The sequence below is a fragment of the Erythrolamprus reginae genome, chromosome 1 (genome assembly GCF_031021105.1).
Source record: "Erythrolamprus reginae isolate rEryReg1 chromosome 1, rEryReg1.hap1, whole genome shotgun sequence".
In the NCBI taxonomy this organism is placed as follows: domain Eukaryota; kingdom Metazoa; phylum Chordata; class Lepidosauria; order Squamata; family Dipsadidae; genus Erythrolamprus; species Erythrolamprus reginae.
The window spans coordinates 86,680,183-86,699,997 of NC_091950.1; the positions used below are offsets into that span (position 1 = coordinate 86,680,183).

General features: G+C 41.1%; 1 protein-coding gene across 1 annotated transcript in view; it reads right to left on the reverse strand.

The window, feature by feature from the left end:
* Window positions 1-15,811: 15,811 nt before the first annotated feature.
* LOC139161601 (cytosolic phospholipase A2 epsilon-like) overlaps window positions 15,812-19,815 on the reverse strand; it is a 50,082-nt gene continuing 46,078 nt past the window's right edge. Inside the window, exons 21-23 of the mRNA XM_070741005.1 lie at window positions 17,683-17,849; window positions 16,635-16,821; window positions 15,812-16,297 (exon numbers count right to left, since the gene is read on the reverse strand). Coding sequence (XP_070597106.1) covers window positions 16,074-16,297; window positions 16,635-16,821; window positions 17,683-17,849 — 578 coding nt within the window. The 3' untranslated portion in view covers window positions 15,812-16,073. The remainder of the gene's footprint in view (window positions 16,298-16,634; window positions 16,822-17,682; window positions 17,850-19,815) is intronic.

Genomic DNA, 19,815 nt, shown 5'->3' on the forward strand with positions numbered 1-19,815 from the left:
GAATTAGAAGGGAAGGAAATGATTGACTTAAGATAATCTTTTTATGTCCATGATTTGGGGGGAACGTGAACCTGGGTTTCCCTCATCTCTGTCTATGTGCATCCTGGGATTTTCAGCATTTGATAGAAAGAACTCTGAATACAAATGAATCATGTCCCCCACCCCCCAATTTATTTATGTATTATTTCAGCTTATATAGCTGCCTATCTGAAATTCCTTATTCTGGTCTGCTATATAAATTTATTTTTATTCCTCTATTTTTTCCTCATTTTTGAATCACCCACCTCCCTCAGATAGATCGATTAATAATTTAGTGATCTCTCGTTGTCTTCAGACAAAGTCAACAGCAATTTGCTTCCAAAATTTGCTTCCAAATTTTTAATGGGATTCTGCAGAACAATTACCTTTTTGAGAATAAGTGGTCTTTGAAAAATGAGCAAAATTCAGTTCAAATTCAGCAATTCTAAGGTCCTATTAGTGTCAATTGATATGTTGAATGACATCAGTAGGACTTTGCTTAGATCTTCTTGATGGTGTTATCTAATCAATTTGCTTGAACTAGTAGTTACATTTTGTTTTGTTATTGCTAGGGGGTTGTTTTAAGGAACCCCCTGGGGCCTGGGGCTGGTTGGTCTATCCATTTTAGGAAACCTGAGCATTGTGACTCTAGCATCTCCTGACCTACTTCAGAGGGACAACAGCTTTCAATGAGAAGCCAGTGCACTGTGCAGTTGGGAATAACGGCACTTTCACAGATAGTCTTTGCTTAGGGACCACAATTGGGACCAGCAACTCAGTAATTAAACACTACAGTCACTAAGCAGAAAATCATGTGATCACAAAGGGCTTCCAACCTCACTTTCCACTAGTCATTAAGTGAAATATTTCTTAGCCACTTTTTACTTCCACATTGTCTGTTAACTCTGGTTGTTGCAAGCATACATAAATGGCAATCACACGACCACAAGATTCTGCAACAGTCACAAATGTGAGGACTGGTTACAAAGATAAGTTTTCTTACACTGTTATACCTTTGAGCAATTGTCAGCTTGGCAGTCAGTAAGCGAGAGCTATCTGCATTAGACCATTATTGGCATTTGGGGTTTAAGCACTGTACGTACCCTTCTAGCCTTTGGGGTAGGTGCAAGAAGGACAATGGGAATAGACTGAGTGCTTAATAAGGCTGAGTGCACTTAGACAAAGGATTTGGTTCTTCTTAAAAAGAAAGGAGAGTGGAAGGGGAGAAGCTGGAAGCAGTAGTGGCTACATTGAAAATAAAAACACCTTTGGATTTTTTCCATGCTCCTGAAATGGTCAGCATGACAGATGTAGGATTAGATTACTACTAGTATTGGAAGGGACCTTGTAGGTCATATAGTCCAACCCCCTGATCAAGCGGGAGTCCCTACACCATTTCAGACATATGGCCTTCCAACCTCCTCTTGAAAGTCTCAAGTGTTGGAGCTCTCACAACCGCCATGGGCAAGCTGTTCTACTGGTTGGTGGGTCTCACTGTCAGAAAGTTTCTCCTTAACTCCAGGTTGAATCTCTCCTCGGTCAGTGTACATCCATTATTCTTTGTGATAATCTGTTATTCCAGGAGAGTCTATGAAGGATGACCAAAAAGTCAAAATGGCAGAAAATTGCAAAGTGCCTATGTAACTAAAGCTCCACTCTTTTGCACATGTGACTATTATCAATTTCATGATCCTAACCACTGTCATGGCATTTTGACCATTTCTGTGGGCATCCTTGTGTCCTTCCCAAGGATGAATGGTATTTTACCAACTGCACACACATGAAATTGTTTGCAGTGATTCATCTTATAAGTCATATGTCATGTGCACACTTTAAAACTATATTACTAACTTCTGGTAGAGTCAATTTGATAAAATGGGTTGGCTGTGTAAGCATGACCAGTAGGGAAAGGGGAAAATAACATATTGGGATGACATGTCATGTTTTTGATACTAATAAAAGGCTACAAAAAAATAGAGAAAGCCTTTGAATGCTATTGGACATCTTATTGTGCTAAGTGAAAGATTCAATGCCTGACTGTAATGCAAACAAGGTATTAGCTTGTGGTTTTCTGCTGATAAAAAAACTCCATAATCTTGAGTGTGTTAATTAAGCTACTCTTGCCATTTCTATCTGAGTTGGGTTTGATGTCCCATAAATAGTATCTGATGGAATTTTGGTTTGGATCTACTAAAATAGTCTTTGATTTATTTATTTGATTTATTTATTTAATTGGATTTGTATGCCACCCCTCTCCGAGGACCTGGGCGGCTCACAGCATATATAAAACAGAACAATAATATAAATCCAATTAATACTACAATTTTAAAAACAATTAAAATAAAAACTATCGACCAATCATTCAACAATCATACTTAACACATTTTATAACTACAGTTGGGACTAAACTTTCTATTGCTAAGCAAAATGCTTGTTAAGTAAGTCACATCCGATTTTACAACTTTTTTGCCATGGTTGTTAAAGCAAATCACTGCAGCTATTCAGTTGCTAAGGGAATCCAGCATTTTTATGAAAAATGGGGTACACGGAGGGTTTGGGAGGCCTGCAGAGTGTTCCTGGGGGTAGGGGAGGGCAAAAACATTTTTTTCTTACTTGCCTCTCTTATACACCAGTACATTTTATAGTCTGAAAAAGTAGGTATGAAATGGCTCTTATGCCATTAAAGGTCTTTAAAGGTCAAAACCATTGGCTTAAATTGAGCCTCAAAGCGAACTGAAACCCAACATAGCTAACATAACATGACATTCACCCAAAACTCAGTATGCCACTGCATTCTACGCCAGTAAAAACTTTCAGATAGATTTAGATTTAATTGGATTTGTATGCCGCCCTTCTCCGAGGACTCGGGGCGGCTCACCGCATGTAAAGAAAAAAACAGGAAACAATAATAACAATCCAATTATACCTTAAAAAAACAATCTTAAAATTCTAATTAAAAACTATCAATATCATTTATTCAGCAGTCAAATTAAGCATTCATCGGTCAGGGGGGAAGGTCTAAAGAACCCCAGGCCTGGTGGCAAAAATAAGTTTTTAAACTTTTTCGGAAGGCAAGGAGGGTGGGGGCAGTACGAATCTCTGGGGGCAGCTGATTCCAGAGGGCCGGGGCCCCCACAGAAAAGGTTCTTCCCCTAGGTCCTGCCAGCCGACATTGTTTGGTCGACGGGACCCTAAGGAGACCAACTCTGTGGGACCTCACCAGTCGCTGGGATTCGTGTGGCAGAAGGCGGTCTCGGAGATAATCTGGTCCTATGCCATGTAGGGCTTTATAGATCATAACCAACACTTAGAATTGTGTCCAGAAACAGATTGGTAGTCAATGCAGTCTGTGGAGTGATGGTGAGATATGGGCATTTCTTGGAAGGCCCAAGACTGCTCACGCGGCTGCATTTTGCAGATACTATTCAAAGATAGCCCCATTAGAACACATTGCAGGAGTGAATATGGCGATGACCAGAATATGCTTGGGGGGGAGAGAAGGTTTTTTTCCCCACATTTGGGTTTTTTAAATTTTGTATTGTTTTTACCTTGTATGCCGTCCTGAGTCCAATGGAGAATGGTGGCCTATAAATGTAGATAGATAGATAGATAGATAGATAGATAGATAGATAGATAGATAGATAGATAGATAGATAGATAGATAGATAGATAGATAGATAGATTTATACATACATACATACATACATACATACATACATACATACATACATACATATTGATGGTACCTTATCTCATGGTAACAGATGATCTTATCCATTGTCTTCATGTAGAGGTTAAAAGGGAAAGGGCAAATACTGCAGCCCTGTGGCACCATATAGTGCAGAGCAATGTGTTGGACACAAGAGCTCCCTGTCACATCTGATCAGGACCGACCTCAAAAGAAGTAGGTGAACCCAGAGACAACCCAAAAGAATTCCATGATCAATGGTATTGAAAGCCACCATGAGATCAAGGAGAGCCATGTAACGTATACCTCCATCCCACTCCCACTAGGGGTCATACAAAATTCAACTAATGCTTTTTCAATTGTATCTTCAATCTACAGAGATTCACTCTTCAATCTACAGAGCCTCGGTAGCACAGTGGTTAGAGTGCAGTACTGCAAGCTACTTCTGCTGATCACTGGCTGCCAACAATTTGGCAGATCGACTCTCAGTAGGCACAAGGTTGGCTCAGCCTTCCATCCTTCCAAGATCAGTAAAATGAAGACCCAGATTGTTGTGGGGATTAGGCTTACTCTCTGTAAACCACTTAGAGGGGGCTGTAAAGCAGTATAAAGCAGTATATAAATCTAAATGATAAATGCTATTATTTCCAGCCCTGATACTTGACTGCAAGGGGTCCAGATATTTAAATTCTGTTTCCACATCTTTATACATTTGTTATCTAGGATAATTTTAGAACTGTAGATTCCTCTTTCTTCCACAAGTACAATTATTTTAAAACTGGTTAAAGCAGTCAAACCTCTTCCTTATTCAAGAAAATGAATACTTGTACATTTAAATAAGCTGCTTAAGGCGCATTCTACAACCTTGTTTCATTTCTAATACTTGCCAAATTAATTGTTCCTCACAAAGCCTCACATTTATTTGGTGCCATTTACTTCAAAATTATTGGTGGGGGGAGGGGCGACTAACTAATAATGTTATAACCAATTATAACATTATGCCAAGAGTTACAAATCTTATTATTAAATAAATAACCATTTTGTTATATTGAAACATTGTTAAAGGGTTTAAACTCAAGCCTGTCTACATGTGGTTCATAGCAGCAAAGGTTTCAGCCGAAATTAATTAAGTTATAATTTGATTCCCAGAAATATTTTCATAAAATATAATCAAACAGAAAGATCAAGTAAAAATGGCACTTTAATTATTCCATGCTAGGAAAACAAAGAAAGAAAGAAAGCTGGAGCTGCTTCCACTCTTGTTGTTTCAGACAACAATTGGCAATTACCACCAACAACAAAAATAGCCATCTGGATTGGCCAGTCTTTCTTTTGCCGTCAAGAAAGGAGCACGTTGTGCTTTTGTAACATTTGAGCACCTTCAATGGTGTTCATTACATAAACTCTGACCCACATACGGGGATATCATGACACATCAAAGCGAAGGAGAGCTTACAAGGCAATGTCATAACACATCTTGCCTTGTCATTACTGTGTCCCAGAGCCTTGTTATGTTTGTTTGTTTGATTGATTCATTTATTTATCTATTTATTTATTCATTCATTCATTCATTCATTCATTCATTTATTTGGCTTCTTTGCCACCCAATCCCAAAGGACTCAGATTCCATCTTGCCAGTTTTATATTCCTAAATTCACTCAAGAAATTCTATTTTTGGTCACTGAAAAAATACAAACATCCATCTTTTAAATAGTGCGTAAGTTCTTCCAAACCGGTAAATAGAATTCAAGGACAGTCGGTGTTATTTAGCCAGTTGATTTTGGTTCTTAAAATATTTTTAATTTATTTATTCATTTGTGAAGCATACATAAGATTACAAATAAAATTATGAACATGATTATGAATTCATGAGATGGTTACGAATAAAGGGGGATATTAAGACAGGGATGGTAGGCATGTTGGTGTACTTATGAAATTACCTTACAGACCTCTTTGGAATGGGGTGAGGTTGATTATAGACAGTCTAAGGTTAAGGTTGTGGGGTTTGGGGAAGAAACCACAGAGTCAGGTAGTCCATTCCAGGCACCGACCACTCTGTTTCTGAAGTTGCATTTTCTGCAGTTGAGCTTGGTGCGGTTTATCTTAAGCTTGTATCTATTTAATGGTGGATTGCTCCCAGTTTTGCCCAGTTCTTAGAACCGGTAGTGCCGGCAACAGGACGCTCTGTCCACCTGCCTGGGACACTCTGTGCATGCACAGAAGCATTGCACACACACATGAACTGGTAGTAAAGGGTTTTAAAACCCACTACAGGAAGGACATTGTAGCAGATAATTTTATGTGCTACACTTAGGTCAGTCTGAAGGCAGCATAGTTCTAAGTTATCTCAGCCCAAAATTTCAAGTCCCTATGGTGGCATAGGGTATTTATTTTATTTATTTATTTTGTCCAATACAAATTGAAAGTTAAAGAGAATAAAAAAATGTAGTAGTAAATATCAGGGAAAGGATAGAAGAAAAGATATGAGAATAGAATACGTCAATGAAGAATAGAGGGAAAATATATGAATGGAAGAAAAGATATATAAAATATAGGAGGGGCAATTGGACAGGGTACGGAAGACACACTAGTGCACTTATGCTCGCCCCTTACTGACCTCTTGGGAACCTGGTGAGGTCAATCGTGGATAGTCTAAGGGAAAAATGTTGGGGGTTGACACCACGGAGTCCGGTAATGAGTTCCACACTTCGACAACTCGATTGCTAAAGTCATATTTTTTACAGTCAAGTTTGGAGCGGTTGATATTAACTTTGAACCTGTTGCGTGCTCTTGTGTTATTGCGGTTGAAGCTGAAGTAGTCATTGACAGGCAAGATGTTGCAGCATATGATCTTGTGGGCAATACTTAGATTCCCTTGTGAACAGAGGAGTGGGAGACAATTTTCGTGAAATATCTCTAGCCTCTCTCAATTGTATTAATGTCCAATAAGCAGTATGGGTTCCAGGCAAATGAGCTTTATTCTAGAATTGGTCTAGCCATTAATGGTTTGCAGCCAATATGGCTGGGATCGGGATTCCAGTGGAGGAAATTGAGATGCGCACGTATCTCCATGCCCCCAATGCTTGCATATGTGTGCGTGTACAAGATTTGACTTTTGTGCATGCTCAGCAAGTGAAATCTCACACGAAGATGCTCTCGCGCATAGGATTTTGCCAATTTTCGGGAGAAATCGGGAAAATCTCGCACGCGAGAATGTCCTCACACAAGATTTTGCTTCCTGCACATTCACAGAAGCCAAATCTCATGCTGACGGGTCCACGCACCTACAACAATCCCAGAAGGCGTACCAGTAGCAGCCAGTAAGTGGAACCTCTGCCTGGGTCTAACGTATGCTCAGCTAGATCAGCTGCCTTAGTCAGAGATTGGGAAGGAAGGTTTTTACCACCTTTGAGAGTGATTAAGGTTTTCGTGCATGGGCAATGTTCATGTCTTGGGGTCCTCTGCTGTAGGGTTTCTAGACAACTAGTTTGTCAAGATGAAAAGTGGGGAAAAGTGGGGATTTGGCTTAGTTCTGCCGCATAAATCCCTGCGGCTGGTTAGGTCCCATAGAGTTGGCCTTCTCCAGGTCCCGTCAACCAGACAGTGTTGTTTGGTGGGGCCTAGGGGAAGAGCCTTTTCTGTGGGGGTGCCGACCCTCTGGAATCAGTTCCCCCCAGAGATTCATACTGGCCCCACCCTCCTCGTCTTCCGCAAGAGCCTCAAGACTCATCTGTGTCGCCAGGCTTGGGGAAATTAGACCTTGCCCCTCTGACTAATAAATGTGATGCATGGTGTGATTGTACTCTATGATTGTGTATCACATAGGATTTTTAGTCATACTTTTTTTAATGTACAGTATTAGATTTGTTCTATATGTTTGTTTTATATTTATTCTGTGAGCTGTTAAAATAGTTAAAAACAATTTAAAACCCCTTAATATAAAAAACAGTCATACATCTCAGACAAACCATACATAAAACGGAAACGTCGCAGGGGAATCAATTTCCCCATGCCTGATGGCAGAGGTGGGTTTTAAGGAGTTTGCGAAAGGCAAGGAGGGTGGGGGCAATCCTAATCTCTGAGGGGGGGGAGTTGATTCCAGAGGATCAGGGCCGCCACAGAGAAGGCTCTTCCCCTGGGTCTTGCCAGATGACATTGTTTCGTCGAAGGGACCCGGAGAAGGCTGACTCTGTGAGAACTAACCGGTCGCTGGGATTCGTGCGGCAGAAGGCGGTCCCAGAGATAGTTCTTCTTGAAATGAAAACACTGCCTCTAAGGGGGGGGGGGAATTGCATTAAAGTTTTTAAATAGATTTTGATGTTCATAATTGTGATTTATGGATAAACAATTATCCTGAAAAAGTTTTAAAAGACTCTGAGCACATACTGTATCAAGTGACATCAAACCTGGCGTGGTTTGGCCAATGTGGTCAGTGCATTTAGGATTGCAATTGAGACCTGTTAACTAGTAAAACCTTTTAAAACTATTTAATGTTTTGCAGGGCTAAAGACATCAGTAAGAAAACTAGAGATTGTGAGTTCTAGTCCTAGTTCTCCTTCTAGCCACAAAATTTAGAAAGAAAGACTGATTGCTTACAACTGATGCCATCTGCTGGTAACAGTATAAATGTAATAATGTTTTCAGAAATCCAACTGTTCTATTTGAATTTGAGGATATTTGTATATATACAAAATTATTTCATGACTTTAATAGCCAGATATCTTTTTAAGAACCCAGGGAATATGAATATGTGTGTGTGTGTGTTTGTGTGTGTTTCTGTTGAATCACCCTGGTACACCTAAATACTGCTTACCTTTTGCAGAGGCCATCCAAGGCAGTTAATTTTTTATAGCCACACATATAATTATGTATATGTGTAACATTTTTTGCTTATAATGAAAATGAAGGGAGACTAGTATAGATCTATTTCAAGCTATTTAGCTCTCATCAGCTAGCCATACCCTTACCGGGAAGCCGTATTCTCCCTCCCATATTTGGGTATACCAGGGTGATTTGACAGGGGAGGAAAAACCCATATAACTTTTCCCTGGTACAAGCTGAAACAGGAGGAGAACCTGTGGCCTAGAGCAGCGTTTCCCAACCGGTGTGCCACGGCACACTAGTGTGCCGCGAGACACAGGCAGGTGTGCCGCCAAGCTCCCCGCCCGATCTGCCCCCTCTCCTCCGCCGCCACCCCCTGCCTTGGGGCGCGACTTCTCTTGCGGCGGCTGCGGCTGCAGCTTCAGCTCCTCGGGACAAAAGCGCTCCCAGCCCTCTCTCGCAGCCCCCTGGCTGGGAGCACTTTCGCTGCAAGAGAGGGCTTTCTCCATCCGTTTCGGGAATGCACGCCCCGCCCCTCTCGCGCGCGTGCCGCTCCCCTTTTCTCTCAGCCCTCCCTGGCTTCGCTTCTCAATCCCTCCCTCTTTCCATCTTTCCTTCCCCTCAGCCGTTCTGTCTGGGGGTCTCCCGCTCTTCCCTTCCCCGCCTCCCAGGCTTTGCCTTTGCCACCCCCACCCTTTTTTGGTTGACAAGGAGTCCTTTGCCGCATCCCGCAGTTCGCACTCGGCTCGAGGCCGCTTTCCCTGGCTGCGCTCGGAACCGACAGGGCGCTGCTCTTTCTCTCTCTCACTCTCTCCCGTGAGGCGGGGGAAGGAAGAAAAAAAGCAAAAAACCCCTTCTTGCAGCGTGCCCGCGCTCGTCCCTTCAGCAGCGAGGGAGGGAAGTCAGAGGGCGAGAGAGCGAGCGAGCACTCTTGTCCTCGGTGCCCTCTGCAGCCTGCCTTCCTTCTTCTTTGCCCCCGCTGAGGGACGGAGAGAAAGATAGAAAGGAAAGAGGGAGGGAGAGATAGAAAGGAAAGAGGGAGGAGAGATAGAAAGAAAAGAGATAGAAAGGAAAGAGGGAGGGAGGAAAGAGGGAGGGAGAGATAGAAAGGAAAGAGGAAGAGATAGAAAGGAAAGAGGGAGGGAGACAGAGAGAGAGAGAAAGAGAGACATAGCAAGAGAGAGAGAAAAAAGAAAGAAAGAGATAGCAAGAGAGAGAGAAAGAGATAGCAAGAGAGAGAGAGAGACAAATAGCAAGAGAGACAGAGAGAGAGAGAGAAAGAGAGACATAGCAAGAGAGACAGAAAGAGAGCGAAAGAGAGAGAATGAAAGAGAGATAGCAAGAGAGACAGAGAGAGAGAGCAAGGGAGAGAGAAAGACATAGAGGGAAGGAAGGAGGGAGAGAGAAAGTGAGCAAAAAAGAGAGGAAGAAAGAAAGAAAGAGGGATGGAGAGAGAGAAAGAAGGGAAGGAAGGAAGAGAGAGAAAGAGGGAGGGAGAAATAGAGTGAAATTGAGGAAGAGATTTTTTTTTGTCCAAATTTTTATTTAGGCCCCCCCCCGCGCCTCCCTCATCCCCCCGTTCAGTGTTCCCCAGGATTTTGAAAATATGAATAATGTGCCGCGGCTCAAAAAAGGTTGGGAAACACTGGCCTAGAGGTTAAAGTTACTGTATACTATAAAGCCCTACATGGCTTAGGGCCTGACTACCTACGAGACTATCTTTTGCCCCATATCTCCCAGCGACTTATAAGATTGGTTTGTTTGTTTGTTTTTTAAAAGAATGATATACAGTGCTCCCTCGATTTTCGCAGGTTCGAACTTCGCGAATAGCCTATACCACGGTTTTTCAAAAAATATTAATTAAAAAAATACTTCGTGGGTTTTTCTCTATACCACGATTTTTCCCGCCCGATGATGTCATACACCAAACATTCGTCTGCCATTGCTGATTGGCCGAAATCTCGGGCAATCAGCGTTGTTATCACAAAAAATAATTATTGTTAATAAATAATTATGTTTATAAATATCAGGATCACTAAGTGTCTTATTCAATGTTGAGTACCAGTAATAATGGTGAGTAAATGGTTGTTAAGGAAGTAGGAAATGGTAATTTAGGGCTAAAGTGTTAAGGGAAGGCTTGTGATACTGTTAATAGCCAAAAATGGCGTATTTACTTCCGCATCTCTACTTTGCGGAAATTCGACTTTTGCGGGTGGTCCCAGAATGCATCCCCCGTGAAAATCGAGAGAACACTGTAATCCTGGGAAAGATAGAAAGAAAGAGAGGAAAAGGACAACCAGACACACAGGGAATTGATTTTATTCATATTATTATGGTGAATACACCATTGGAAAACTCAAGGGTCAGATTGGGGACAGATGATCCTGTAAAAAATCATTCTATGTGGTCACGAAGAATCAGCACCAACTTAAAGGCACATTATGAATTAATCCATGACCTCCTCAAAACATTCAACTCTTACCTTACCCCACCAACAGGTAAAAAGGCCCTCTACATTTTTCCATTCCTGTTGGGAATTACCCAGCCCGGCAGGGAGGAAGAATCAAGCGCGGGGTTAGCCTGGAATCACTGCATAAGTGCCAAAGAGCTATATTCTCTCCCCATGTTCCTTGGAATCTTATCTAATTGTTCCCAAAATTAACTGCTAGACTGAAGAGAGTCCTGTATTATAACCAGAACATGATACAATTGTTAGCTTCAACTCATTTGTTTCTGGCTGTTCACACCTGACAACCCCTAAGCAAAGTAACATTTCACCCCGAATCTGCGGAGAGGGGCGGCATACAAACCTAGTAAATAAATAAAATAAAATAAATAATAAATTTCAGTTCAGGCTTGCAAACATTCATGTTCATCAATTTTTTTCAGAAAAGAGAGAACATTACTGTTCTACTAATCTGTAATAATCTAGTACAGAAAATAAAAATAACAACAGCCTTACAATGCATAACAATTATTATACGTATTATAGCAGAAGCCTTGCCGGACTATAATCCTTAACAGTTATAATTGCCTTGTTGCTTTATAATGTGCACCACATATTTCTCATCCCCTGCTTACTTAAAATGCTTAATGATTACTATATAGATTGAAATGTGAATAAAGGTAGTGGGAAGACATTGTGGGTAGGATAACAAGGATGGGACAAGTATGTTTTCTGTGAATGTCAGGTGCAAGCAACCAGAGCCACATTGGCTGCCGATCAGTTTCCGGTCACAATTCAAAGTGTTGGTTATGACCTTTAAAGCCCTTCATGGCACTGGACCAGAATATCTCCGAGACCGCCTTCTGCCGCATGAATCCCAGCGACCGATTAGGTCCCACAGAGTGGGCCTCCTCCGGGTCCCGTCAACTAAACAATGCCGGTTGGCGGGCCCCAGGGGGAGAGCCTTCTCTGTGGCGGCACCGGCTCTCTGGAACCAACTCCCCCCGGAGATCAGGACTGCCCCTACTCTTCCTGCCTTCCGTAAACTCCTCAAAACCCACCTTTGCCGTCAGGCATGGGGAAACTAAACATCTTCCCCTGGGCACGTTGAATTTATATATGGTATGCTTGTGTGTGTGTGTATGTTAGTATAGGGGTTTTTCTTAAATTTATAATATTTTAATTAATTGGATTAATGTATTGGATTGTCTTTTCACTTGTTGTGAGCCGCCCCGAGTTTTCGGAGAGGGGCGGCATACAAATCCAAATAATAAATAAATAAATAAATAAAATAAATAAATGTGTGCAGTTTGAGCTAATTAGTGCATTCTGCCTGTAATACAAAAATCATCTTAGACTGCTTGCCTTCCATTGGGAACAGATAGATAAGGATTCCTGGATTTCTTGCAGCTGTGCAATGATTCAAGGCTGATTCCCTCCTTGATTCTTCCTTCTGCCTGGCTGTGTTTTTCCAACAATAGTAGCACAATGCTGTCGATTGCTTAATGTTTCAGTCATTGAGTGATGCCCATATCTGTGTGAATCATTTCTAAATGCCATATGGTAGTACTCTCCAAATATTTGGAAATGGAAGAAGATATTGGGAGATTTAGGTGCAGGAGAGAGAGAAATGTGTCAGATATCGGCTGTCCGAGCACACTATTACTACATAAGAAATGTGGGGGGGGACCCCTGTTCATATATCAGCAACAGAGCATCTTCTGGAATTCTACCCAATACTTTTTAACCCCTTCATCTCTCTGTCCTGGTTCCTAATGTAGGGTCCTCACCCCACGGGGGACAATTTAATTTTTAATGGGGGGCAATTGGAACCTTGTTTAAATCTAGTTAATGGCCTTTTAGGCTTCCTCCACATGAGTAGTTCATAATAAGACATACAATATAATAATAAGAATTATATGTCATGATTTTAGATTATGACATATGTCATTATGAATTATATGTCAATTATATGTCATTATGAATTATATGTCGGGATTTTAGAGATGCTTAGGAATGGTATGGCCAAAAAAAGTTTGGGAATCACTGCTCTAGAGCTTCACAGAATCCCTGGAAGTACATTAACTGATTATCCAACTGTTGTTTCTCCATTCCTCACAATGAAAGAGGCTAAAAGAAGCCCTTTATGGCATTGGACCAGGGTATCTACGAGACCGCCTTCTGCCGCACGAATCCCAGCAACTGGTTAGGTCCCACAGAGTTGGTCTCCTCCGGGTCACGTCAACTAAACAATGTCGTTTGGCGGGCCCAGAGGAAGAGCCTTCTCTGTGGTGGCTCCGACCCTCTGGAATCAGCTCCCTCCAGAGATTAGAACTGCCCCCACCCTCCTTGCCTTTCATAAACTTCTTTAAACCCACCTCTGTCGTCAGGCGTGGGGGAACTGAAACATCTCCCCCCGCCTATGTAGTTCTTTGTGTATGATATGACTGTATGTATATTGTTGTTATTTTCTAATATATATATTGAGGTTTCTTGTTTTTTAGACTTTTTAAATGTATTGTTGTTATTTTAGATTCTAACTATTAGATTTGTCATTATATATTGTTTTTATCATTGCTGTAAGCCGCCCCGAGTCTACGGAGTGGGGCGGCATACAAATCTAATTATTATTATTAATAATAATAATAATAATAATAATAATAATAATAATAATAATAATAATAAACAATAGAACTTCTTCATGGGTAGAGTAGTAAGATGTGTTAGAAATTCTATATATAGCTGTACAGAACAAACAGTGCACAGTCCCTATGTGCATTTCTCCTTAACTGCAAAAAGGAAGCAGGAAACTATTTTTATTCAGAGAAAAAGACATAGAATATACCTTAGATCAGTGATGGCGAACCTATGGCACGGGTGCCACAGGTAGCACATAGAGCCATATCTGCTGGCACACGAGCCGTTGCCCTAGCTCAGGTCCAGCACACATGTGCACACTGGCCAGCTGATTTACAGTTGTCACAAGATATTTTTGGGTTCCAGAGGGCCTCCGGGAGGATGGGGGAGGGCATTTTGCCCTATCCAGGCTCCAGGGAAGCCTCCGCAGCCTGGGGAGGGTGAAAAACCAGCCTACCGGGCCCACCAGAAGTTAGAAAATGGGCTGTTTCTGGCCTACAGAGGGCCTCGGAGTGGGACAGGGGAGACAATTTTCACCCTCCCCAGGCATTAAATTATGATGTGGGCACTCACTCAGGCACGATAGTATGTGTGTGCACATGCTTTCGGCACCCAAGGGAAAAAAGTTCCACCGTCACTGCCTTAGATATAACTACAAATTTATAAACACTGCCACCTACTGGCTACTGCTGTAATTGTGGTACAAAATACATGAACATTGTATTCCAACAAAAGAGAATTGTGGATTAAGCAGGAAAGGGAAAAGAAAGAAGAAAGGGACGAGAAAATATAGCATTGGCAACAGCACAATGGAATGGAAAGTGGGGGGGGGGGCACCATCTGGGGAAAGCAGCACCTGTATACTGCATGAGTCAAAATGAGGGCAGTGAAAATATTTACTGACCCCTCACATCCTGGACACAGACTGTTTCAACTCCTACCCTCAAATCGTCACTACAGAGCAGTGCACACCAAGACAACTAGACACAATAACAGTTTTTTCCTGAACGCCATCACTCTACTAAACAAAAAATTCCCTCAACACTGTCAAACTATTCATTAAGGCTGCATTACTGCATTACTATTAGTTTTCTCATTGTTCCTATCACCCATCTCCTCCCACTTATGAGTGTATGGCTATAACTTTTTGCTTGTATCCTTAAGATTTTTATTCATACTGTTTGTTTCCTGATTGCTTATTTGACCCCTATGACAATCATTAAGTGTTGTACCTCATGATTCTTGACAAATGTATCTTTTATTTTATGTCCACTGAGAGCATATGCACCAAAGACAAATTCCTTGTGTGTCCAATCATACTTGGATAATAAAGAATTCTATTCTATTCTATAACAATGGATTGGGGAAAAAATGTATATTCAAAGTATATTTGACCTGGCCTTTTCATGTTATATATTTGGCCATATGACCTTTGAAACCAATTTTGAGATAAAATTCTTATATAAAAGTCTAAATATACACACACCTGCAAATTCTGCTTGTTTTTATTAGTGGAAAAGATGCAAGAAAATGAAAAGGGGAATTCCATTGTAATATTTACCTTGCCATCTGTATTGCCACTGCTACTTTGAATTAACAAAAAAACAGAATAGGAATTAGCCTGGGACTGTTTGAATTTGCTTTTTATACTGTTTTCCTCTCCCAGAGATTTGCTGGGTGAGGGAGGATATAGCTGGAGTGGGAATTATTTTAAGAGGAATTCACTTATTGTTTTTAGACATATTAACACTTGATCACCAAATTACTGATACGAGACATATTGAACATGAACGATGCAACTTCTGGTGGTAGATATTTTGGGCAGAATGAGCCCTGTGTCATAATTATTCCAGCTTAGCTTAGGCAAGGATAGAAATAGAAATATCAGAAATTCACAGCTGGGATTCAGGTGAAGACTTGCAAAATCATTATTTCGGTTTTTAAAGTCTATGTTTGATTTGTAATGCGTACCTTATGCATACATACACATTTGATACATAAGTCACTTGATACAACCACCTTCAAATTTATAAACTGAGTTCCAAACTTGAAATTCAGAATCCTTTGCCACTTAATGACTGTACTTCAATAAAGCTTATAATATGCTGGACTAGGATTTATTTATTTTTATTCTAATTCCATTTTGTAAAACAAGTTTTGAATACATAACTGAGCACTATCTCTCAATATACCTCCTCCTCATTATTGCAAATGAACAAAGATAAAGCACTTTGGAAGGGGAATATCACATGTCAAATAAACGCATTGGTCACAACAAATGGATTTAATTAATTTAAGTAAGCCCTTCTTCATTTCAGACAGCTCTAAATTCTGATCCAAATTGATTTTTCTAAATCTGATGCCTATCTTGTTTCCCATGGGTTTATTACTGGCCAGTAGAACAAATGAATTAAACCTATAAGCATCCCAGGTTAGAAAATATGGAGAAAGCATTGGAAAGAATTAAAAAGAGGAATGGCAGTTCTGCTTTTTTTTTCTTTCAACTGCTGTCCGTAAAGCCTGAAGAATCATATGTTTATTGTTCAGAATATTATAGTGGGTCAAATTTATCAGCTTATTGAAGTCCTCCTCTGAGTATTGCAGGATACCAGTAGCGTATGTAGAAAAAACAGTGCTAGAGACATCAAGGTTGCCATCATCCATCTCATTTGGACCACGTTCCATACCTGCAGAAACAAAAGAAGGAAGGAAGTTTAGTTTAGTTAGTTTAGTTTATTAGATTTGTATGCCGCCCTTCTCCAAAGACTCGGGGCGGCTCACAACATAATAGTGATACAATACATTACAAATCTAATAGTAAAAGTTAAATCAGTTTAAAAACATTAATACATATTAAAATCCCTAACTATACAATCATACACATTCAACCTAATCCATCATACAGTGAGGCCGAAAACTTAATAAAAAAGGGGGGAGAAAGCATATGCACCAAGATAAATTCCTTATGTGTTCAATCACACTTGGCCAATAAAATTCTAAGTCTAAGTAGCCTTTGTCACTTACCAGGTAACTTGTATTTTTGGAAGCTGTCACACACCAGTGGGAAATACAGCAATATGGGAGCCTTTGGACTCTCTGCATCATCAAAGAGATAACATTCCTTGAGATGCTTCCTCTCTTCTTCTGTCAGAACAGTCTTAGGATATGGGATGCCCTGGGCATGATAGTACCTTGTGCTTAAATCCAGTGGCTAAAGCATTAAAACACAAAAGTAATCAAGACCCAAGAGATATAAATACATCTTTTTATTTCATAACAATTGGACATTCTAAAGAAACTACGGACAGGCAAGTGTCAAAAATACCATAGACACATCATATGTGGCAGAAGCAGTAATGGGCTGCTGTCCCCACGGAGGGGAATGTAGTGGGGGGTTGTAAGTTTATGCACTATTTATTGAATACTTAATAGTTTTTTTATTGTCCTTCCTTCTCTACTACCTTACTATGATCCTTAATTACTTTCAAAATAGGAAATAATTAAATAGTATGTTTTTACCCATAAACACTTTAATCATTTGAATCATTATCTGGAACTGAAGTTTTATAGCAATTAAAGAAAATTGAGCTACTTGCCTAATCTGTTATCATACTGAATCTTGTGGGTTCAGTACAAAACTTTAAAATGTTACTGCGCTCCTCAACAAATAATGCTGGCTATCATTTTTCCTTTCTGTGGCTATTCAAATAATGAGACTTAATCAACTGAAAAAGAGTCCAAGCAGCTATTTGAAAACTTATCTTGGGCGGTAAGCCAGTCCCACCAAGCCACATGATTGTCAAGCCACTCCCACCTGATCACATGGCCAGAAAACCACACTCACAAAATAAGCCACACCCACAGTGCGGCAGTAAATGTTTGGCAGCCCATCACTGGTCAGAAGTACAGAACACAGAATAACAGAGTTGGAAAGGAACTTGGAAATCTTCCTAGCACTACAGTTTTATAAGAGGCGAAGAAAGAAGGCCTTTCAAATAACCTTCTTGTAATATTTAGAACTGAAACGTGAATGAAGAGGCCAGTGGCTAAAGAGCGTAAAGAAGTTTCTCACCAATGTCTGTGATCCTCCACTGTAATTTAAATGTATAATAATGTCTACTTGTCTTTCTGGTCTTAAAAGAGGTGGACAACTGGTGTTGATAAAGAAAGCTGTGTCTACAAGCTCCAAATAGTCTTCAGACTCAGTCAAGTGATTTGGATTACAATCCAGCACAGTATCTGAAAGACAAAATGCATGTTTATCATATCCAACATTTTAAAGTGATCTTTGGCTCCCTTGGCCTGCTGGAGAGTCCCAGGTTTTCAATCCCTGTTATAAAAGAAGTTTATAAATACAGTGATCCCCCGAGTTTCGCGATCCCGATCATTGCGAATCACTATATCGCGATTTTTCCACCCGATGACGTCACTCCCTTCCTTTCTCATCTTTCTTTCTCTCTCGCTTTCTCTATCTTGCTTCTTCCTCTCTCACACTCTCTTCCTCCCTCTCTCATCTCTTTCTTTCCTTCTCTCTCTTTCTCTATCTCTCCCCCTCTTGCTCTCGAGCGGCAAGCGAGCAGCCGGGCGGGCGGGCGAACGGGCAAGCGGCAAGCAGCAAGCGAGCAGCCGGGTGGGCGGGCGAACGGGCAAGCGGCAAGCGAGCGGCCGGGCCAGCGGGTGACGGGCAAGCAGCAAGCGAGCAGCCGGGCGGGCGAACAGGCAAGCAGCAAGCGGCAAGCGAGCGGGCCGGGCAAGCGGGTGACGGGCAAGCGGCAAGCGGCAAGCGATCTTGGGGTTTCCCCTTTGCCTGGGCGGCGGGAAGACCCAGGGAAGGTTCCTTCGACCGCCCAACAGCTGATCTGCTCCGCAGCGCGGCAGCAGCGAGGAGCCGAAGATGGGGTTTCCCCGTTGCCTGGGCAACGGGGAAACCCCATCTTCGGCTCCTCGCTGCTGCCGCGCTGCGAAGCAGATCAGCTGTTGGGCGGCCGAAGGGTCTTCCCCGCCGCCCACACGAAAACTCCACCATCTGCACATGTGCGGCCATGGAAAAAGGGTCGCGCATGCGCAGATGGTGTTTTTACTTCCGCACCACTACATCCCGAAATATCGATTATCGCGAGGGGTCTTGGAACGGAACCCTCGCGATAATCGGGGGATCACTGTAATGAAAGCAAAAGAGTGGAATTAATCCTCAGTAAAGTTTTACTTGCAAAGAGAATTTAGGGGAAATGGTCTGAAGAAGTGCCTTTTCTTAAGTCAAAAACTTAAAATATGGTCCAAAATGATTATAACTAAATTACAATTATAATGAAAGACTGACATCTAACTTGTGATGCATTATGGCCAGTATTGTCAGAAGGGTTGAGTATGAAAGCATTGGGAGACAAATATCATCTTTCCCTCAATAATAACAGTTTCAATCTTAAGGTAAAGGTAAAGTTCCCGACTCTAGTTGTTCCCAACTCTAGGGGGATGGTGACTCAAAATTTTCAAAGTATCAAATATGACCCTTGTTAGGACTCTATCCATAATGGTTGGGCTGACAATATACTGTATAAATCAACAATATGTGTTATAACTGAGCTATGTCTATTTGCTGACGTGTTGCAGACTGCCACAAGAGGGAGCTAGAGTTCATAGCTTATTTTTCTGAGTCACCCTCTTTTTTCTTTTTCTCTGGCTACTCACTGTTAGATTTGCTCTGCATTTCCTCTGCAATGTCTCTGTATTGTAGTCATGTATTATAGCTAAAACATATTTAGGCTCGATATTTTTGTTTACTGATTAGGACAAAGACAGCTGGTAACAAAGACTATACTTGGATTGTTATTGTTAAGCAGAGTAATCCTTGATTACCAAGGTTGTGCACACACAGAACCGTTTATATTTAGATTAGTTGTGAATAACCATACATAGATATGCTAACTTGAATTAAAGTTTACTTTGAGAAATAACATTTTCAGATAAATATATAAGTCAGAATAACAATCCAAATATTACCAAGTACATAGTCTTTCTTACCAGTTATCTTTGTCATTATCAGCAAAGATATCAGAGAGTTGCAGAGACATTGCAGAGCTCTCATACAGTGAGTAGCCATTAACAGTGGCTTAACAGAGAAATAAGCAATGAACTCTAATGCCCCCTTGTGGCAGTCTGCAACACTTCAGCTAAATAGACATAGCTCAGTTATAATACATATTGT